Consider the following 24,002-nt stretch of genomic DNA (forward strand, 5'->3'; position numbering starts at 1 on the left):
GGAGCACCTCTTTTTTTTCTTGATAGGACATCAGTGTGTGAGTAGGATCCTGCATGCTGTTCCTGTCCCCTCTGTCCCCAAGTGTGCTACAGCGCTGCCCCTCACTTCCAACCTTGACACCTGGAGGGGCAGGGCCTGAACAGGAGACCTACTTATGTTTGCTTGAACTAGGGCCGGCCCTACCATGAAGCAGAGTGAAGCAGCCACCTCAAGCAGCTGGTTTTGGATGTCACAAATAGGCAGCAAAAGGTTAGTTATTTAATTTATTAACCCCACCAAAGGAATTTTCCTCCAACCATTTAAATGCATAATGGAAAACAAACGCTTTCCCAGTCAACATATCCATGCTAGGTTAAGAGGTGTTCTTATTGTTCTTTCCCTTGGTACTTGGTAAAAGTTTCAGTTGTCAAATCACTATTCTCCATACCAAACTTTCCTGGGCTTCTTCACCCACTAAAGTGAAATTTTAAAATAGCCCCTCAAGAAGTTTCCAGTATCCAATTACAAAGTTAGCACAATGCTACCACCTAGGGTGACCATATGAAAAGGAGGACAGGGCTCCTGTATCTTTAACAGTTGCATAGAAAAGGGAATTTCAGCAGGTGTCATTTGTATATGGAGAACCTGGTGAAATTCCCTCTTCCTCACAACAGTTAAAGCTGCCAGAGCTATACTAGAGTGACCAGATTTAAAAGAGGGCAGGGCACCTGCAGCTTTAACTGGTGTGATGAAGAGGAAATTTCACCAGGTTCCCCATATATACAAATGACATCTGCAGAAATTCCCTTTTCAATACAACTGTTAAAGATACAGGAGCCCTGTCCTCCTTTTCATATGGTCAGCCTACTACCACCTGCACAGAGTTAACACCACCTACAGCTAACACCTTGAAAGCATATACAAGGCTCACTCTAAGCTCACATCCTTAAATGTGAGAATGAGAATGGTATTTCGACAACCAAAACATTTATCAAGGGTAAGAACAATTTAGAAAAACAAAACAAAACAGCATTCAATCTAACAGGGATATGTGGATTGGGAAAGAAGTTGTTTTCCACTGAATGGTCAGAAGAAGACCTCTTTGGTAGGATTAATGATCTACAAGGCTTTGTAAAATGTGTGTGTGTCTTTGCTGAGTTACCAATTAATTTATTAATGTTGTGTTTTTATTGCCAGGGTGATGGAGAGTGATTTTATTACTGCTACAAGGCAGGAGGAGAGATACTTGTGGGATTTTCTGCCATGTGCCAAAGTAACTTGACTTGCTTTGGGAGCTAGGCCATTTGACTTGGATTGGTGCGGGTGCCAAGTCAGGCAGCAAAATGCCATGAACTGGCCCTGACCTGAACAGAAGGAGAACTCTCTGAGCAACAGGGTATCCTGCTTTGTATTATCCCTGGGGCCTAGGAGGAAGATTGGGAGCACAAACCAAGCAATGCCTTCTGGTAAGAACTCATTTTAATAACTATCAATTTCACTCTCCAACAGTATGCCACAGGTTTTTGTCTGGTTTTTACAAGTCAGATTACTGTAATATTCAAGAAAAACCTGCCGCACTGAGACAGCCGGGCCCCCAAATCTTGAACCAGACACCTAGATTGCAGCAGCTACCTGGGCCTCTATGTATTCAGACAACAGAGCCCCCTTTGGCCACAGAAGGCAACTGGCAAGTAGAAACTCTCTATTGGCCAAGCCTCAGTATGGTGTAAACACACAGGGTTGGGGCCTGCTGTTTTTGTTAGCTGCAGGGTGGCTATTTACATATTGCCAAATAGGAGGAAATGCATTGCAAAAACAAACAAACAAAAACCTACAGATTCCCCCCCCCCAAAAAAGTCATATGCTAATTTGTAGACATTGATACCAATTTAGAAATAATTATTACCATTTAAAAAGAAATGCAGTACATTTCACCATAGTGGGAAAGACTGTGGCTGTGCCTACTTGATCTGGTCCCCAGGCACTGTTGATGGTCAGCTTCAAGGCCCTTTTATGGCTCTCCTTTTTTGTGGTTCTTTATCTTTCAAGCGGACTTGGATTGGTCAGCCATTCAAATAGAGGATGCCTTCAGATAGAGGACTGTGCTCTCACAGCCCTTCAAACAGAGAACAATCCTCCATAAAGTAGGACATATGAGGTACATATGAAGTTGAATCCAATGTAGTCCTTCACAAAGTAAACCCATTGAAGTGAATGGGCCTAGTTTACATACGAATACACTGGATACTGCCCGCGGCCATCCTAGACTTGTGCTAGCAGAGCAGTACTTTCTGCTTCCTTGAATTATATACCTCAGAGACCTTAAGATGGGAGATCTAGATTTAGGTACAGCTGACCACAAGCCTGGACTGGCCTTGAGCTGGTGTAGGCCACAAGATTATGAAAGGTTTCAACATGAAAGGTTTTCACGAGATCACATAATACATATTAGTTACCCTCTTATACAGCTGGGGAATTGAGGTAATCAAAGTCAGATTTTATGCCCCCTCATTAAGGACTAGATTACTGGTCTACATTTGTGTTTGTGAAAGAACCCCAATGGAAATGACCTGATATAGAATAACATTAAATTATGGGAACACACCCATCAAACATGCTTCAAAAGACTGAGGGAAAGTTTCTCCTCCTTTATGCCATGCTTTAATTAGCATAATTATATGAACAAAAGAGCAGCTGAAGGCTATTGAGAACCAGCTTGCTCAAATTCTATAACCTTGTAATAGTACTTTAGAAGAAATTTAGATCCACATCAGTGACTGCTGAAATGGACCAAGAGGATAGTTTAATCGTTCCATGGAAAGGAAGTGTGATCTTGAGTTCAGGACGTACAGACTTTATTAAATTTGTTCCTTCTGTGTTTCATGGATTGTCAGACATCTTTGGTTCTGTCATCCATTCATTGATGGATTTGGGTTTTTCTCAATTTTCTGAACTTGCACAAATGTGCATTTCTGAAAATGTGAAAATCATCTCCAAATCCACATTTTCATGCTTTAGCCTATGGCAGGAAATCTGCATTTTTGGCTGGGTTTTTTTAAAAATGTATTTTTGTATATATAAAATGTATATACAATTCCTAGAAAGTTTTTTTTAGAAGAAGAAGATGTCTGCAAGTCCACAAAACCTGTGTGACTCAGAAAAAGCCAGTCCGCTGTGGAAGTAATGGGTCAGATTTATAGAAATTCAAACTCATTTTAATCTATCGTGGATTTCCTAACATCCTTATCTTCAGTATGCAATATTAGTCACAAAGTCAAGCTCATTTTACAAGGTCAGCTTTTCACATAAGGGAATAATCCTTTTGTCAGGCCCCTATACTGTGAAAATAAGAACAGCAATGGTTGGCAGATTTAAGAATTATTATTATTATTATTATTATTATTATTATTATTATTATTATTATTATTATTATTACATTTATATCCCACCTTTTTTCCTCCAAGTAACCCAAGGCGGATTCCTTGGGTTCCTTGACTGTGTTCAGACAATATACTAACCCACCCAGAATGGGTTGTTGTTGAACCGTGGGTTAATGTGTTGTCTGAATACAGCATGTTTTCCACAGGATTGCTTGTTAACCATGCAGTATGACTTGTTAACCACCCTGAACAACCTAACAACAAGCCATGGGTTCCAAGGCGGCTTATTCAAGAAAAATAAACCACACTGCATGGTTAACAAGCCACCCTACAGAAAATGCACTGAGTTCAGACATCACATTAACCTACCTCGCAGAAAATGTACTGTGTTCAGAAAACACAAGGACCCATGGTGGGTTAGCGTGTTGTGTGAACCCAGCCTGTAAGTCCATTTCATTTTCAGTCACTTTTAGGCCCAGAGACTCCATCCTGAGGCATATCTAGACTTTGTAAAAGCAAGGTAAATAGCAAGGAAGCATGGCAGTGTACAATCTAGAAAAGGATCTCTCGTACCGGAAACTACTGTTTCTCTGAGTGGTGGAGCTGCTGTTTCGGCACCTTGAGCCCGTATTGCAAAAAAGGCTCTGAGCGAAAGGATACAGGCCTCGGCTTGGTAAATCCCGGGCTTCTAAGTAACCTGTAAAGTAAAAAAGCAAATTCCTGTAGTAGTAAACATTCTGCAATATTTTGGAACCAAACCATACCTTACACTTGGATTTACTAGCACGTATAAAAGAGATGCCATAAAATGGTCTCCCATGAGCAGTCTATTATGTGAGGCAGGAACTCATGTAATAAACAGCTGTAACCTCCATGAACATGGAAACTTGAACGATGTCTTTCCCTCTTCATGAAAATTGCTGCTGCTGCCCAGTTCATTCTCTGTCCCCGTTGTGCCCTACGTTTTGTACATGTATTGAACGTTTCTTAGGGCTCCTCCACATTCTAACAATGCATCCTGAAATGGCACCCAAAGTAGGGATGTGCAGGTGAAGAAGCAAGGCTGGCTTCTTTGAGATAATGTAAATGGGTAGCAAGAGGGGAGAAAGTTGAAAAGGTGAAAAGCTGACTCCCTTCTGAGACATTGGGGTTGCTAACATCAGCTGGTGGGTTTATCCTGCACCTCAGCAATGCTCCCAAGTATAATCCTTTACATTCTCCCATATAGATGAATTTCTGTTCCTGTGTGGGGAAGTGCTGTACTTTTAAGGGCCATAGTAGCTCAATGGTAAAGCATATGCTTTGCATTCAGAAAGTCCTATGCTCAATTCCCAGCATCTCCAGGTAGGGCTGGAAAGGCCCCCATCTCAAACCATGGAGAGCTGCTGCCAATCAGTGTAGGCAATACTGAGCTAGACGGACCAATGATCTTTCTCAGTATAAGGCAGTTTCCTATGTTGAATTTGTAGATAATATGGGAATGGAAGTGAAACCTATCCACCACCTTGTCACTAGGTGGGCTAGCCTCTACCAACAGGGAACACCTAGGGGATAAATACATACCCTCTCCCCAACATATACACCCTCAATCTAACTACCCACATACCAATGCATCATTATTATGCTGATTTTACTATCTTTATCTCACTCCTGGACTATACACACAGAGGGAGGGAGGGAGAGAGAGAGAGAGAGAGAGAGAGAGTTGTATACAGCCACACACACAAAGAGGATTAGATTATATGTTTTGTGAAGAACTATACAAAACCAACTCCTCATATGACCTCTAATTACTATGTTAACTGGGATGGATTAAATCAAATAAAGGTGTGAACCAGGACATGGAAAGTGTGAATAAACAAGGTTGCCTACAGAACCCGGATCTAGTATTTATGGACTACCCTGAGTTTCCCAACAGAAGTTTCCTATCAGTAATCCAATTCATTCTAACTTGTTTTGCTTTATCGTGACTACTGTGCTGTAATCGTGTGGGTGACTGTCCTACTGAAGTGTCACATGACTCAGCCATATGGTCAACTCTCCTTCAAGAACCTTTTATGACTGTCCAGCTGCCTACAGAAGTCCTTCTAGTACTATAGACTTCTGTGAAGCCATTGACTTCCTTCATTTATTGTTATTTCCAGCATGGGCCTTTCTCCAGATGTGTAAAGATGATTTTAGGCATAACTTACAGTTCTCTTTCTGGGTTGGTGGCTCCTGGAAACGAATTACAGCCAGAATTAGGAAGAGCATACATGGCCAGAGGACTTCAGAGAAAGACAAGATCTGGAAAAGAAGCCCAAGGCTAAGAATACCAGGAGAACCATAGAAAACAGGAATTAAGACCATGGCCTGTAATTGTGGAGGATAACAATGGACATAACAGGATGCAAAGTATAATAGGGGGGAAATAATGAACAGTACAGAAAGACAGTAGTAAGCCATTCATTATATTTTGTGTGCATAGATGCTTTGGAATGATATTGTCTTCATCATATAGTACAGGGATAGGGAACTTAAGGAAGTCTGGAGACATTTTTGCCTGCAAAGTACCACAGTCTGCCGGGCAACCTGAAAATGAACATGTAAAATATTTATTTTTTAGGGAGGAAATGGTGTCCACAGCACTACAGAACGTCAAAAAAATGTCAAATTTGATTAGCTTGCAAGCTACTTTGAACACTTTCATAGAATCATAGAAGGGACCTATAAGGCCATTGAGTCCAACCCCCTACTCAATAAAGGAATCCGCCTTAAAGTATACCTGACAGATGGCTGACCAGCTGCCTCTTGAATGCCTCTACTAGTGTAATTGCTTCCATTGTCGTACTGCTCTAACAGCAGGAAGTTTTTCCTAATGTCCAGCCGGAATCTGGCTTTCTGTAACTTGAGCCCATTATTCCGTATCGTGCACTCTGGGAGGATCGAGAAGAGATCCTGGCCCTCCTCTATGTGACAACCTTTCAAGTACATGAAGAGTGCTATTATGTTTCCCCTCAGTCTTTTCTTCTCCAGGCAAAACATTCCCAGTTCTTTCAGTTTCTCCTCATAGCACTTTGTTTCCAGACCCCTGATCATCCTCATTGCCCTCCTCTGAACATGCTCCAGCTTGTCTGCATCCTTCTTGAAGTGTGATGCCCAGAACTGGATGCAGGGCTCTATAGCAGCAACAAGATTCTATAGCACCAACAGAGCTCTACAGTAGTCAAATATAGTTTGCAAACAAGTGAAATGTGACCTTTTGGGCATTCTGTACTGGGGGCAGTAGGCCACAGGAGCTGCAAGAAGCCCATGGGCTGTGTGTTGCCCAACCCGGATATAGTCTATTTCACTGAAGAAAAAAAACGCTTTACAGTCTGCAATCAATTACCAGTTGCAACCACAAAGGATTGTGCTTTTTGAACAAATGCATATTGTATTTACAGGGCAGAGTGGAGGAGAATTAAGATATTAGCCTAACTATAAAGGCCAGCCTGTGGAAGAGATGGCCTCTCAGTAAATCTGAGGAAAAAAATTCCCCAGGAAATTCCTGATACTCTATTATTGAAAATGATATAACCCCCACCATTGGTACTGAGGATCACTCTTGCTTTTCAGTTGCTATTACATCAGATCCATTGTATTTTTTTTCTTTGAATGGAAGTATAGTACATCTGTGTTCACTTTTCTATTCACAAACATCCACAAATCCACAGAAGAAAGCAGTTCCCCAGAAATGTCACACCCTATAAGCCTTTAGGGCCAATTCCCAGTTTCCTCCACATGCACACACACCAATGGGAAGCTACAGGAAATGGCTGCGCCCAGGGCAGCCATAATATCTGTAAGCTGCTTTTCACACAGGTCTGCCCAATCATGTGGGGAAACTCCATACAAACAGCACATATTCTTCATTCACTTTAGGGTAGGAAAAATGATTAACTAAGATAGGAGCAAAGTCGTTACTTGGTGTTACTTAGAGTGACACATAGGGTGACTATATGAAAAGGTGGACAGGGCTTCTGGATCTTTAACAGTTGTGTTCCAAAGGGAATTTCAGCAGGTGTCATTTGTATGCATGCAGCACCTGGTGAAATGCCCTCTTCATCACAACAGTTAAAGCAGCTGGAGTATAGCTAGAGTGACCAGATACAAAAGAGGGCAGGGCTCCTGCAGCTTTAACTGTGATGAAGAGGGAATTTCACCAGGTGCTGCATGCATTCAAATGACACCTGCCAAAATTCCCTTTTCCATACAACTGTCAAAGATACATGAGCTCTGTCTTGCTTTTCACATGGTCACTCTAGAGACATAGTGCCAAAGAAATGTAAGAGCTTCACACTCTTAAAAATTAATTGGCTTTCTTTCAGAATGCACACAGGGCTCTGTAGGCAAGCTCAAGGACCCTTGAAAAGGCAGATTGCCTGGTTGCATATACAAAGCCTATGCATATACACTTTATGCATGAAAGCACATTTGCAAGCTACATTGTACACCCAGAGGAGTGGGACCAAGGCCAGTTGACATGATCTTTCTCCCTCTTCTACGCATATTTAATATAACCTATGAAGAATCTTTATAAGTAAATTCCAAGGGGAGATATACTTTTGGCATGTCTTAATTTAATGACACATATTTGAATTTGGAAGGAGAGAAAAAAGCAAAGATTTGGAGGAAGGTAGCACTACTTGTATCCTATCTCATGTTAAAGACTTGTCTTGGTTCTGCTCACATTTGTAACTAGTGCAGTGATCACAAAATGGATTAACACAGTAAACTGGATCGGGATTGCCACTTTCTGCCATGAGTACTTGCCAAGAGCCCATAGAAATTTTCCATACGTTTCTTCAAAACATTTGGATAGAATCCCACTTTAATTTTCATAGTACCTGTTGTAGACTTTGTAGCAAATATTTTGGCCTCAAAATATTTGCTACAAAATATTTGACATTAAAGTATTTTGAGACAACAATGTAGCCAGTCTGTGAATGGAGCAGTAGTTAAAAATATGTACCAGGAAGATCCCGGTTCAAATCCCATCGCAGCCACAAACTCTCTACATGGCCTCAGCCAAATTAATATCAGCCTCAGTGCCCTCTCCATATTTGAAGTATGGGATAATATGAGCCTACCATACAACACTCTTGCATGAATTAGAGTACACATATGAAGCAGGTTGCGCTCTAGAAATGTGCTACAGTATATAATGCTAAGAATCACTCCCTCTAATAGCCAACCCAGTGCCCCCGTGGCAACAGACGTGGAGCAAAAATGAGGCCACTGAGAAGAAAAACGCATGTATCTGAATGCTTTGAGGGACCCCAAGGTTTGAAAAAAAATGAACATTTTTGAAGCCCAAAAGGGGACACACACACCTCCCAAATTGCTCAGTGAAGAGACTGTGTGGGTCAGTAGACACCAGGCATGAAATGCTGAGTGTCAGTTGGAAAAGAAAAATGAAAAGAAAGTTGGTTGTTTTGAACCCTAACAGCTTGTAGCAGCGTTCCCCAACCTGGTGTTTTGTACTTCAACTTCCATCAGCCCCAGCCAGCGTGGTCATCAATGGTCAGGAATTCTGGGGGTTGTAAACCAAAACATTTGCAGGGCACCAGTTTGGGTTATAGTAGCTTGGAGGATGACCTGGCTGGCTGGAATCCTGATCAAGTGTACTCCTTTTAAGAGTTGAAAATCTAGTGCAAAATTTGAGTGCAGACCCAACTCCTAGTCCATCCAGACACAGAAAACACAACAATAAAATCTTAGAGCTGGCAAGGAACAGTGATTTGACCAAAGAAATAGTGAAATTCACCCAGTAATATAAAGAGAATTTTTTTAGGTTAAATTATCTCCCCACAACTTTCTTTTACTTGAGAGTAAGTCCCATTGACCCAATGGGGCTTACTTCTGATGGCCATGTACAAGATTGTACTGTTAATCCCCTGCCTTTAAAAATTATAGAATGGGACACCTTTTAAACCTTGGGTCTCCTTTCAAACAAAGCATCCCTGTTTCTTGTTTTTAAATTGCAAGACGTTCTTTGCTGGAAAACCGGTGAATCAAAACAACCCATCTCAATGTGAGTGAAATGGCATCAAAATTATCTTTGTCGTTTCACGGCAGATGTATGAAATAACGCCTCTGTTAATAAATTCACAAGGAACTCACCGGTTGCCTCACACGACAGAGCCAGTTCTTCCAGAAGAGAGCTTTGAACTGGTGAATCAAATGCCTCATCGTGCTTCCTCTTTTCCACCCTTATGCGTGCAGGAGTGGATCCTCAGAGACTTTTTAACCTTACCAAGAACCACCCCAGGAAAGCCAGACTGATGTTGTCTTGGTCCAGCACGAGGCTAAAGTACAAATGCTGGACGTGTGTATTCAACAGAGAAGAGACGTCTCTTTCTGCTCCTTGTTTCTGCTGTCACAGAAGAATCTCATCTTTCCCCTTGCGGTTCAACCGTGATGAACAGTAAGGGGATGGGTTTGTGGAAATGCCTCCCGGGTATTTCATCCAACGGTGTGTATTCTGTGTACTAGCTTACTTTTCGAGACCCAACCCATGTAAGCATTCACCCTCACTCTCCTCCTCAATGGGTGGCTCACAAAAGTTCAGCCTGTTCCGTTTCTTAGCATGTCTTAAAAGCAGCCTGTGTCTCCTAGAGGGATGAAAGCTTTCCCAGTCAAATTAATACGGTTAACTGATTTATTCATTTGTTACATATGAGAAATGTGGGCTTTGCTCAGAGCTGTTTCACACCGACTACAACAACTTGACTTTAATGTCCAGGCTCCATCATCAGGGAGCGTGGTTTAGGATGGGTGGTTCATTTTGTAAAGAGTGTTGTCAGGTAGTGTATGCAGGAATGATAGTTTCTCTGCCAGTGCTGATGACTTTGGGGTGTTCTGTCATTTTGAAACCCAGAGCCGGTGTGGTGGTTAGAATGCTGGACTGACATTCAGGAGATCCAGGTTCTAGTCCCCACTCTGGCCATGAAGCTCACTGGATGACTTTGGGCCAGTCATTGACTCTCTCAGTCTAACCTACCTTACAGGGTTGTTGTGAGGATAAAATGGGGAGGAGGACCATGTAAGCTACCTTGGGTGCCTTGCAAGAGGCAAAAAGACAAGATGTAAATGCAATGTAATGATCAATTTTGCACAGGATAGGGCCCAACCAGTTTAGAAACCCTGCATAAAACCCTGCATAAAACCCTGCACAGCTTAGTGTCACCTGGCATGGCAAAGATGGGGGGACTCATGGGTCAGTGGGCCTCTAAATCCATTGGGCCTGGTTGTGGGCCAAACAGACATTACTTCAAATGTGTGTCTGGCAGCAGCTATGTCGGCTTTCATTTTTACTCTAGAGTAAACACAGGGGCAGCAGTTCAGCTCTTAGGGCTCCCCCCTCATGCTAGGATCTTGATTCAGGTTAGGTCCCTTGCACCTACTCTAGAGTAAACATGGGGGAGTTTTTGCTGCTAGACACACATTTAGACACACATCTAGACACACATGCCTGTTTTGGCCCCATGTGTCTTATTTTGCTGACCACTAGTTGCAGTCATGTTAGCAAGAGCCCTCCCTTCATTTAGCAAGAGCAGAAGATCATCCCTACAGGATACCAAGGGTCCATCCCAAGGGTCCATCTAGTCTAGCATCTTATTTCCAGCTGTGGCCAACAGATGCCTCTGGGAAGCACACAAATAGGCCATGAAGGTAATAGCTCTCCTCTGTCTCGAGCATCTGGAATGTAAGAGTCAACTACCACTGAACATTGATAGTCCATTTCCTTGTCATAGCCATCAGCTGGTGCAGGACTCAGTTGCTTTTGCTATATGCAGATTCCCTGGTGCAGCTGAGGAATATTAGAGCAGCCCCACTAGATCTGACGTTCTTCTGTTCCAGGGTCTTTCTCTGCTAGGGTCCAAAAATAATAAAGACATGGTTCAATTCATCAAGTTCACATAGGCATGGTATCTGTGTTAGACACATGCAACCCTGTTTCCCATTCATTACAACATTCCTTTGCATCAGAGCACATTCGGGCAGAAGAATACAGATGCCGTAACCCAGTACAATGTTATTTCTAATCCTGGTACCACAGGCATAGGTTTGTGTTGCTCTACTGGAGCAATGAGAATGATCCAGTCATCAGAACACTTACTGGTCATGGCAAGGGCTTCTCCGATGGTAAAGTAGCAACAGGTGATCCTGAGCGATTCGGAGATACACACCTAGGAAAACGGCAGAGCGAGCATTCCTGATAGTATCCTGGGGGCTGCCTTCACGGTGCCAGGTTGGCACCACCTCCCTCCAAAACACTGCAGTTTCCCTCTCCCAGGGTGGCAACAGGTAATCCCAATGCCGAGGAAGGAGCGTGGGGTTTCCTGGCAGCCATCTGGGTATTGGAGCCACCCCTGCCCTCTTCCTGGTGGAAGATGACCAGTCGCCATTTGCCTTCTTCCAGGCACCAGCCCCGGATCAGCCCTGGATTGGCCCTGGAGTGACATCCAACAGTGGAAGAGCCATACTGATGCCACTCTGATTGAAAAAGCTGGGGTAAATCCTCAACTTTTTCAGTGCGCAGCTGTGATGCCTGCAAAGCGAAGCCATTGTCATCTAACTGACAGCGCAGATCTGCAGCCACCATAGGCCTTTCCCTGCATGTAGACAACCCCCTGGACTTCTCCATCCTGCCTCTTGGATAGGTTTCTAATATTTTTTAAGAGAGAGAGAGCTCCATCAGACAAGCATTACATTGCATGCTCATTACTGGGCATTCAAGGATTTTCCCAGGTCCCTCTCACGTCGTTGTCTGCCACGCACCTCTTCACAGGACTTATTTTTAAAGACAGAAGTTGCCGCTATCTCCTGCTGTGTGCAGGAGAAGCAGCGGGATCAAAAACAGCCCACTGAATGGGCCATGTGCACGTTGTTTACTTCCTCTTTCAAAAGAGGAAGTAATGAGGGACAAACACGGGCGGAGAAGCGATGGTAAGCAAATGTGATTTCCCCCTATGTGATGATGCTCAGAGAGAGAAACTGATGTCATTAATCCCAATTCCAGTGGTACAGCTAAGCAATTGTAGAGCCTGGACTTAAGTGCCTGGGGGTGGAGGGCATTTGGCCCTGTGGATTGCTCCTGTTGTAAAGCACACAGCTATCCTTTCTTTTCTCCGCTGCCCCACACCAATCCATGTCTTACATCTGCTTCTACATTCCTGAGATGTTAGAACAAGAAAACACCCATTGCCAACCTCAGTTGGTACACCAACTGCGCCCTTTACTGGATAGGGATAGCTAACCACAGTGATCCAGGCATTGGTAACCTCATAATTAGACTACTGCAATGCACTCTATGTGGGGCTGCCCTCCTGCATGGTTCAGAAGCTACAGCCAGTGCAGAATGCAGCAGCTAGGGTGCTAACTGGGACACCTAGCTGTGCTCATTTAACACTGGTATTAAAAGAAATGCACTAGCTGCCTGTTAGCTACTGAGCTACGTATAAGGTTATGCTGGGACCAGGATACCTAGCAGACCGCCTTCCCTTAGACATACCCAGCTGACCTTTAAGATCTGCAGAGGAGGCCTTTCTCATCATTCCGAAATGAACAGAATGTCACCATGAAGTACCTATATGGCGAGCCTTCTCTAGAGCGGCACCCACCCTCTGGAAAACCCCTCCCTCATGTAGTTCAGGAGGCAGAAAATGTGAGTTCTTTTCAAACGCCTCCTGAAAATAAAACATTCTCACCCAGGCTTTTCCTGGACTGTAAGTAAATTAATTATGCCGCTCCATCTTACCGCTCCTTGGTTTTTTATTGTGGCTGTAAGTCGTTTCAATGCTGCGCTTTAATGTGGTGTTTCAATGTGTTTTTAATGTTGTATTTTAATATTGTGAACCACTGAGAGGTTTTACTATACCCAGCAGTATATAAATGCCATAAATAAATAAATAAATAAATAAAGTTTGCCAATCCCCTGTCCCCCACCCAGCCCAACACAACTAGATATCTGATCATATGCAGTTTTACAGGTTAAACTCGCTTAAATCATAGCACTATAATAATTACAGGAATAAAATGGGTATTTCTTCTGCTGCCCTCACTGCCTACCATTCTCTGGGTGGTAAGTATCCCCACCTGCCACCCCTCAGGCTGCCAGGACTTCAACCCCAAAGTCCAGGCCTTGCTGCACCACTGAGCCCCTCAAATCCACCTCATGCCAAGGCTACCGCTGTGAAAATGGCTCTGGAAAGGCTGTTTTTCAGTGACTCCAGGCCTCTCTGTTTGACTCAGTGGTGGTGCAGCGGAGCTTCTCCAAGGAACAACAGGGCAGGAGATCGCTATAAATCACAGTAATTGCAAGCATTTCTGGAATCCTAGCTCATAACCACACTCCCCACGCTGCGATCTCCTGCCTCCCTTCAGAACCACACTCCCAGGAATATAATTACACCTCCAAGCTGCCACTGCTGCTCATCCACTTAGAAACAACTGACCGAATGGTGACCTTCCCCTCTGAGGCTCAGATGCAGGCTCAAGCGAAGGCCGGATCCCCTGATGCGAGAAACGGAGCCATCAAATCAGTCTTCTGCATTCAAAGCAAGCTCACAAGGGTTTGGGGGGTGAGCAATGCCCTTTCCAGAAGACACCCATCCGTATCCCTTCCGATGAAAGGGCTAAAGGTGATAGTACAAAAGGAGGAAGGAGAAATGCAGGACTTGGGGGGGGGGGCGTTTTAATTACAGAAAGGAATTTGCTTCAGGACCATGCACATCAAACAGATTTTTAAAAGTCTCCCACAAAATGGGGTTTGTTTGTTTTTTGAAAGGGCAGAAACTACAGTTTCCTCAGCCCACCTCCCACACCAGATTAATGATGGGCAGAACTGGATCTGCTACCATGAAGTGATCTCTACGAACTGGGATAAAGGCATTTTCCAGCCCAGCAGGGTGGGAGAGAGGAGATCAATACTCCCCCAGCACTCCCCCCTCACAGCTTTTTTAAAGCTGTTTTTTTTTCTCCCAGTGGAGTCAGTGACCGCCCACGAGCAAAATTTGTAATTTTGCATTGCTGCTGTTTTTATCTGGTTGAGCTTTTATATTGTATTTTATATTATGGTTTTAGACTGTTGTTTTATACTTTGAATGTTTTTAATTTTTGTGAACCGCCCAGAGAGCACCGGCTATTGGGCGGTATAGAAATGTAATAAATAAATAATAAATAAATGAATAAATGAGCCTCACATGTGATGATTCCTGAGTAGCGCCTGAGTCTCCAGCCAATGTCATGAGCTCCGCACCCTGAGGGACAATTTCACAAGCATTTAAATGCTTTTCACATTTCACAATGGAGGGGACCTGTCCTGGCAAGGCAAAGCCCACAGCTAAATCAGGGGGATATGAACCCATCAAGAGCAGAAAAAAAAAAACATTATGGAAAATGGTGTTTAATGAGATAAAAGAAATTTTAGAAATGGAGATTGAAGAGACACCTATAGTGGCATTGTTATTATTATATGGAAAATTAAATTGCAGTAAAGAGACAAAAGAATTGATAACGAATTTGTTAACAGCAGCAAGGTTAATGATATCTAGGGACTGAAAGGTTCAAGGAGATTATCATATAGAAGATTGGTATAAAGAAATATGGGATATTGCTATTAATGACAAAGTAACATGTAATATAAAAGTTAGACGAGGGATGATAAAAACGAATGATTTTGAGGGAATATGGAAACAGTTCCTAGAATTTATATTATCAAAGGGGAGGGGGAAAGCCCCTCCAGAAGAAGCAATGAGATTTTGGAAACAGGAATAAGATCCTGTGGTTGGGGGGAGCACTTTTACGTTAAGTATGATTATGTTAATAGAATAAGCTAGTATATATGTTATCAATATTATTTAATATTTTGTGTATTTTATGTATTTTATGTATTATTGTTTTATTGTATGGATGGATGTTGGAAGTATTAAATAAAAATTTATAAAAATAAAAAAATAAAAAACAAGAACAGGAAAAGAGCTCAATCCAGGCTCTGTCACCGTCAGGATGCCCGAGAAGAAAAGAGGTCCATAGAAGGACTTTCAGGACCCCGGACAGAGCACAGGGAGCAGACGACTTTTGGGGGAGGGGAGTGCCTTTTCAACTGAGCCCGTTCATGCTGCCTGAGCCTAATTGTATTTCTCAGGCTCCTTCCCCCTTGTTGAAGAATGTGGAGCTTGAGGAAGAGGCAGGGGACCTCTTACAACCTGAAGGCCAAATTCAATTTTGGAGAAGGTAAAGCGCCCATGTAGGATAAAGGAGTCCAGGATAAAGTAAGATCATTCCCTTGGAGCAGGAGATTCTGTGGGAGGCCAGATGGGATTCATCTGGGGGCCAGACTGAGCTCCCAGGCTGCTAGTTGTCAACCCCTCCTATAATTATTATGTGGCATAAAAATGAAAGAAGCAACAAATGCTCTTAATACACATGTAGTTTGCAGGTTTAATGTGCACCCAAGAGAAGGCTGTTGACTCTCTCCCCACCACACAAGAGAGAGGGAGAGGAATCTGAAATGCCGCCGCTATTGCTCCCTTGAACTGTTACCTGGCAGCCATAGAAATATAGCCAGGGTTGAAAAAACCACATTCATAATGGGCAAGGATCAGCTGCTGTCGGGTATCCATGTCATACAAAGCACAAACCCAAAGGAGAGAGTGTCTTTTGTCTGACTCTTTCTGCCGCTCCTTTTCTTTTGCAGCCAAACTGGAGCCGCCTTCATCTTGGGCAATATAGCATCTATTCTTATACCAGGGAGTTTCAAATTTAATGCTCTTCTGTTCAGTGACCTCCTTTCTCTCCATTACCCAACCGCCAGTGGACTATTTCTCCCCCCTTTTCCTTTTTGGTGTTGCTGTTTAATTCATTATTCCAGCTCCAGATGCTGCCCTGATATTTGAACAAGGGCAACTTAAAAACATTTTTTAAAACAACAACAACTGGGAAAAGCTTCAAACAAACCGTAAATTGCACGGAACAGCCATCATGATGCCCTAATGACCAAGACCTTACCTTAAAGCCAATACAGGCATTTTAAATATATAACACAACATTGCCCTAATGGTGGGATCGCAAGTTGAGTTTCCATAATTCATGGCTAGTGAGCGCTCATGATTTAGCTGGTTTTAAAAATAAAAGTAGGTGGGGAGAGAAACCAGGCTTTGGAGCATAAATATGCCAACCAGAACCAGATTCGCACAGTATACTGCAGAAGAAAATCCAAATGCATTAACATGCCAGAGTCAAAACAGCCTCCAAAATATAATGCATGCTTTTTAGCTCTTAGCCCTACTGGTTTAAATAGGTCTCCACCCATTAACCATCTGGTATTAACATTTAAAGACCTAAACAGCTTGGGACCAGGCCTTCTCCCATATGTACCTGCCTGGACCCTAAGGTCATCCTCAGGGGTCCTTCTCCATGAGCCCCTGCCAAAGGAAGTGAGGCAGGTGGCCACCAGGAGGAGGGCCTTCTCTGCTGTGGCACCCCAGCTGTCAAATGGGCTCCCTAAGGAGGTTCGCCTGGCACCTATACTATATTCTTTTAGATGCCAGGTGAAGACTTTTTTATTCTCCCAGTATTTTAACAGTCTATAAATTAATTTTAACTTTGCTGTTTTAAATTTGTATTTTAAATTTGTATTTTTGCATTGCTGCTGTTTTTATCTTGGTTGTGCTTGTATATTGTATTTTATATTATGGTTTTATACTGTTGTTTTATACTTTGAATTGTCTTAATTTTGTAAACTGCCCAGAGAGCTTCGGCTATTGGGCGGTATAGAAATGCAATAAACAAATAAATAAAATAAAATAAAATAAAACTTTAGGATACCAACCTACAGGGCAAATGCCCACTGGATGGAGGGCTCCATCCTCCACTTGTGCATTTTGAGGGCGAGTGGCCTCCTGAACCTGTCTAGTGTACTCACCTCACTGTGGGTGGAGATGTCCATGTCCTCTCCTTTCTCCTCTCCTCCCCACCCAGCAGCAGGCCCCCTTTCCTCCTTCCTCATCTTTCCCTGAGGCCGCAACACCTCTCTTGGGAGAAGAGCTGCTGCAGAGCCTTCCATGGCAGCTAGGGGGCATGGGAGGTAGGTGGGGCAGAGGAAGTCCCCACTCCAATTCCACCCCCCAAGGTTGTAGCTCTGTCTACAGCCTGCAGGGGGCAGGGAACTCCCAGCCTCCTCTGTGGCCTCTCAGGCACCACTAGGGGCCATAGGATTACTCCCTTAGTTGATTAATCTACTGGTCAGAGTGATTGAAGTTTGCAGCCCTGGGTCACAGCCCAAGAGAACTGTAGCATGACTGGCGAAGCACAGACACAGCCGGGAACGGGCTGACCGTTTTGACTGCAGCCAATCACCCAACTGAACAGGCAGGCTGTGTTTCCATTTAAGACCTACTTGCCTGTTCGGTGGGGTCATTAGCAGCAGTAAAAAATGCCACTGCACCCCTCTGGCTCCATATGCATATTTCTGCTTATGTAGTGGCTTTACTACATAGAATTGTGCCACTATTTATAAGTGAGATTTGCAATTCAGTTAAAGGCTGGTTAATTTTGCAGTGTGCAGTATTCATGTGCATTAACCAGCAGAGTGCTAGAGACAGATGCAATGACCCAAGACCCCAAAGCTATTGCTATTTAAAACAACAACAACCCAAAACCATTCTTCTTGGACTGTCAGAAGGTTCTGAATACTGACTCCCAAGCACACCTTCTAAAGATTTCCTTTTAAGACAAGATATCAGAGAAGCTCTGGTCATTTGGGAGAAATCATTGGTCTCCAAGAACCATTTAGCAGCTACTGCTAGAGCCAGTCAGTCCTTCCTTCAATGTTTAGCAGAAGATTGGGGGTGGGTATCATCAAGGTATAGAAATGTGCCTATTACTTGAGTTATTATTATAAATCACTATCACTTTGGTGGGTTTCATTTGGATTTTCTGCCACTGGCACAAAAACATCGGCTTCTGGTTATTCATACAAATATAATCAGTATTTTCCCATTAGATTTTTGTCAGCTGCCATCTAGTGGTCAATTCATAACTAGGAATGGATGAATCCATCAATCTCAGTTTCACTCAGGTTTTCATTTTTCCACTGCTAAGTTCGTTCCATTCCATTTCCGCATCCTATTGGGATTGATTTTTTAGTCTGCATGAAAATTTTGTACATATTTTCATGCACATTTTTCAAAATTAACACTTTTTACACATTTTTTCCAAATGTACACATTCTTGTGAACACCTTTTCAAACGATGCATTTTTTTCAAGTAATTTTTCCATTGCATAAAACATTTTTGTTTGCATTTTGCTAAATATGCACATTTTTATATATATACACACTGTTCAAATGTACACATTTCTTGTACTTCCCCCCTCCCAAACCTATAAAGCCTTACACAATACCTGATGGAACGCCTCTCCCGAAATGAACCTACCCGTACACTGTGCTCAACATCTAAGGCCCTACTCCGAGTGCCTACTCCAAGGGAAGCTCAGAGGATGGCAACAAAGGAGAGGGCCTTCTCAGTGGTGGCCCCCCGACTGTGGATTGATCTCCCCGATGAGGCTCGCCTAGCACCAACATTGTTATATTTTCAGCACCATGTCAACACTTTTCTCCCAGGCATTTCATAGAATCATAGAATAGCAGAGTTGGAAGGGGCCTACAAGGCCATCGAGTCCAACCCCCTGCTCAATGCAGGAATCCACCCTAAAGCATCCCTGACAGATGGTTGTCCAGCTGCCTCTTGAATGCCTCTAGTGTGGGAGAGCCCACAACCTCCCTAGGTAACTGATTCCATTGTCGTACTGCTCTAACAGTCAGGAAGTTTTTCATGATGTCCAGCTGGAATCTGGCTTCCTTTAACTTGAGCCTGTTATTCCGTGTCCTGCACTCTGGGAGGACTGAGAAGAGATCCTGGCCCTCCTCTGTGTGACAACCTTTTAAGTATTTGAAGAATGCTATCATGTCTCCCCTCAATCTTCTCTTCTCCAGGCTAAACATGCCCAGTTCTTTCAATCTCTCTTCATATGGTTTTGTTTCCAGACCCCTGATCATCCTGGTTGCCCTCCTCTGAACACGCTCCAGCTTGTCTGCCTCCTTCTTGAATTGTGGAGCCCAGAACTGGACGCAATACTCTAGATGAGGCCTAACCAGGGCCAAATAGAGAGGAACCAGTACCTCACGTGATTTGGAAGCTATACTTCTATTAATGCAGCCCCAAATAGTATTTGCCTTTCTTGCAGCCATATCGCACTGTTGGCTCATATTCAGCTTGCGATCTACAACAATTCCAAGATCCTTCTCGTTTGTAGTATTGCTGAGCCAAGTATCCCCCATCTTGTAACTGTGCATTTGGTTTCTATTTCCTAAATGTAGAACTTGGCATTTATCCCTATTAAATTTCATTCTGTTGTTTTCAGCCCAGCACTCCAGCCTATCAAGATCGCTTTGAAGTTTGTTTCTGTCTTCCAGGGTATTAGCTATCCCACCCAATTTTGTGTCATCTGCAAATTTGATAAGCGTTCCCTGCACCTCCTTGTCCAAATCATTAATAATAATGTTGAAGAGCACTGGCAGCACTCACGTATCTGAAGAAAGCCTTTTTATTGCTTTTAGCATCCCTCGCTAATCTCAGCTCATTCTGAGCTTTAGCCTTCCTGACGCCATTTCGGCACTTCTGCGCCACCTGTCTGTACTCTTCTTTTGTAGCCTGGCCTTCCTTCCATTTCCTATATGTATCCCTTTTTGTTTTCAGGTCATCTCTAAGCTTTTTGTGGAGCCACATTGGTTTCCTCTGTTGTCGTCTATCTTTTCTCCTTGTTGGAATTGTTAGTAACTGTGCCTTTAAAATTTCCTTTTTTAAATACTCCCACCCATCCTGCACTCCTTTTCTCATTAGGCTCATTTGCCATGGGACCTTACTTATCATAGTTCTGAGTTTATTAAAATCAGCTTTCCTAAAATCCAGAGTACGTGTATGGCTACACTCAACTTTTGTCTCCTTCATGGTGAGATGCGGAGGGCCATCGACTTGATCGCACCTGAGTGTCCTCTCCGGTCCTGTAGAGCCCGCTCTGCTCCTTGGTATACTAAGGAGTTGCGGACAATGAAACAGGCTGGACATCGGCTGGAGCGCAAATGGCGCAAGACTCGAAGCGAAGATGACCGAGCACGCTGTAGAACACATAATCGTGCCTATTGCGTGGCAGTGCGGGCAGCAAAGAAGGCTTATTTTGCTGCCTCCATTGCGTCCTCGAGTAGCCATCCAGCGGAGCTCTTCCGGGTGGTCCGGGGGCTGCTAACATCCTCCCCAGCAAATGGGGCCCTGGACCCGCTGTGACCTTTTTGCATCACAGTTTGAGGACAAGATCGCTTCTCTCCGCAGCGAGCTTGACGTTGTTTTTAGTGCAGCTCCAGTTGAGGTGTCTGATGCCACCATCTGCCCAATTTTGTGGGATCAGTTCCAGTTATTGCGGCCTGATGATGTAGACAAGGTGCTTGCAGCAGTGTGACCGACCACTTGCCCTCTCGATCCCTGTCCCTCCTGGCTTATAAAAGCAAGCCGAGGAGATCTGACTGGGTGGGTCCAGGGGGTGATAAATGCTTCCCTCCGGGAAGGGGTGGTCCCTGCTGTCCTTAAGGAGGCAGTAGTGCGACCACTCCTGAAGAAGCCCACACTGGATCCGATGGTATTAGGCAACTACCGCCCAGTTGCTAACACTCCTTTTTTAGGGAAGGTACTTGAGAGGGTTGTGGCGGAGCAACTGCAGGCACTCTTGGAGGATACTGATTATCTAGATCCATTCCAGTCTGGGTTCCGATCTGGTTACGGGACTGAATCAGCCTTGGTCGCCCTGATGGATGACCTTTATCGAGAGAGGGACAGGGGGAATGCAACCCTGTTAATCCTGCTCGATCTCTCGGCGGCTTTTGATACCATTGACCATGGTATCCTCCTGGATCGACTCTGTGGGATGGGCATCGGAGGCACTGTTTTACAGTGGTTCCGGTCCTACCTACGGGGTCGTTTTCAGAGAGTAGCATTGGGTGACCAGTCCTCGGCCTCCTGGCAATTGAGCTATGGAGTGCCGCAGGGCACCATCTTGTCCCCAATGTTATTTAACATCTATATGAAGCCGTTGGGAGCAGTCATTAGGGGATTTGGAGCTAAATGCCATCAATACGCTGATGACACGCAGCTCTATCTCCCTGTGACAACTGAATCAGGTGAGGCTGTGCAAGTCCTGGACCAGTGCCTAGACTCAGTAATGGGCTGGATGAGGGCCAATAAACTGAGACTAAATCCTGGCAAGACGGAAGCCTTGTGGGTGAGTGGTTCCCGAGTCCAGGAGACCGGCTCATTGCCTGTTCTGGATGGGGTTGCTCTGCCTCTGAAAGAACAGGTTCGTAGTTTGGGGGTACTCTTAGACCCATTTCTGTCATTGGAGGCTCAAGTAGCCGCCACGGCTCGGAGTGCCTTTTACCATCTTCGGTTGGTTCGCCAACTACGGCCTCTCCTGGACAGGGATAGCTTGACCACGGTGGTACAGGCATTGGTAACCTCAAGATTGGATTACTGCAATGCGCTCTACGTAGGGCTGCCCTTGAAGCTGCTCCAGAAGCTGGAGCTAGTGCAGAATGCTGCAGCTCGGCTGTTGTCTGGAGCTGCCCCTTTCCACCTTCGTAGCCAGTCGTTTATTCGGAGTATTTTTCTTTCCCTTTCTAATCCTCTTCCAAGAACCGGGAGGATGGATGAGAAAACTACCTGGGCCCCAAAGTTCTTCAGTTTCCTTCCCAGAACTTCAAAGTCTGAAAAGATTTCTTCGTAGCTCTGCTTGGCGACATCATTTGTTCCCACATGGATGAGAAGAAAGGGGTATGTGTCCTTGGGCTTTATGAGCTTCGGTAACCCTTCAGTCACATCTCTAATCTGTGCTCCAGGGAGACAGCACACCTAGCGAGTCCATGGGTCTTCACAACATACTTGGGTTTCAATCCCACGCAGCAAGGAGTCTCCCACAACGACTACTCTTCTTTTCTTCTTTAACAGCATTTAACAACATATGCTAAGTTTTTTTTTAATTCACCCCAGAACTATTGTTTAAATGGATACTGTTGTTTTATACTGTTGTTTTTATTTTATTTTTATGGTTTTAAATTTTGTATACTTTTTTAATGTTCACTGTTTTTAACTTTTGTAAACTGCCCAGAGAGCTTTGTTTATGGGGCGGTATATAAATTTAATAAATAAATAAACTGCATTGCAAGCTTTGGAAAAGAATGGATCCCAATGTCTAACTGAGCTCTGGTTTGTATTTTGGTTTGGAAAGTGCATATTTGGTAAGTTTTCATTGCAATGCAAACCAAATGAATTTCTCACTGATCCTTATTTGTTACACCAATGAAGATTCCTTGCAAAAAACAAAAAACAAAACCAGGACTCAGGAAATCATTTTGCTCAATGACATTTCAAAGTGCCAGAAGAACACAAACTAAGGACATGCTGGATCAGACTGAGGTCAGATAGAACACTGACCAAACAAAATTGGATTTTTTTGGTCAGATTTGCTGATGTTGAATTTCAAGTCTGGATATTTGACAGCATTTGATACTGCATGCAAGCTTTTTCAATCCCATTGATTTCAATGTGAAGGATGTAAGAAAATGCTTAATTCTCTAACTGAAATCAATGGTACTTGGGATGTAAGAATTTCGTTTTCGCTTGCAAAACATGCAAGCGTGCCCCATTCAAAGTTCCAAAGGATGAGCAAGGATGAGCATGTGTCTGGTGAAAATATTCACAAATTGTCAAACACATGCTTGCACTTGTCTCATTCCCAATTGCTGATTCGATTTGGGCAAATTTCCTCAGCAGACTGAATCAGCACATTTCAGGAGATTTGTGCAAATTTAAGGAGAGTTGCGCCGATCTCCCATTCAATTACTGCTCAATCTGTTCCCCATTTGCACAAATCAAGCCGTAATCACAAATGCGATCAATAATTGGGCATAAACCAAGTGGCAAGTCAATGTTCAGACAATCCTAGCCATCTTGAACATTGCTTGTTCACCTATCCCTAGCGTGGATCATGTCCCAGAGATTTTAGCAGAAGAAAATATGCATAGCGTGAATAGGTCAATAAATACATCAAATGGTGTGTGCCAACCTGCCCTGGGCTACAATCCTAAACATATTTCCTGGTTCCTGTGTAGTTGAGCATGTAGGCAAAGGCCATCTGTATACAGCAGGAACAGGTTGCTCAGACCAGTAGCTGCTCCTTAGATGCTCAGAGCGGTAAGCAAGCTTGGCTCAGCAACTATTCTAGGAGTCATGGAAAATCATCTGACCTGCTCCAGATCTCCCTGCAGTTCCTTTCATTGGCCACAGCTGAGCTGGTGCATAGGTTGAATTCCTACCTGAAATCCCCTTAAGTCAGCAGTTAAAGATCTAACCCAACTTTGAGTCCTGGCATTTGAGAAGTTGATAGCTGTGTGCACGCCTTAAGTTCAACTCATCTAGCCACCTATGAATAAAAGTAAAAGTATGTGTGTGGAAATGAGACTATAGATTAAGAAATAGGAGTGGGGAGTTGTTGTTTTGTTTTTTGTAAAT

General features: G+C 43.7%; 1 protein-coding gene across 1 annotated transcript in view; it reads right to left on the bottom strand.

The window, feature by feature from the left end:
• Nucleotides 1–9,572, bottom strand: part of ABCA13 (ATP binding cassette subfamily A member 13) — a 331,836-nt gene extending 322,264 nt beyond the window's left edge. Inside the window, exons 1-3 of the mRNA XM_063124168.1 lie at nucleotides 9,504–9,572; nucleotides 5,552–5,645; nucleotides 3,933–4,056 (exon numbers count right to left, since the gene is read on the bottom strand). Of these exons, the coding sequence (XP_062980238.1) occupies nucleotides 3,933–4,056; nucleotides 5,552–5,645; nucleotides 9,504–9,572 (287 nt within the window). The remainder of the gene's footprint in view (nucleotides 1–3,932; nucleotides 4,057–5,551; nucleotides 5,646–9,503) is intronic.
• Between the last annotated feature and the right edge of the window lie 14,430 nt (nucleotides 9,573–24,002).

This window comes from Elgaria multicarinata, chromosome 1, assembly GCF_023053635.1.
Source record: "Elgaria multicarinata webbii isolate HBS135686 ecotype San Diego chromosome 1, rElgMul1.1.pri, whole genome shotgun sequence".
NCBI lineage: Eukaryota > Metazoa > Chordata > Lepidosauria > Squamata > Anguidae > Elgaria > Elgaria multicarinata.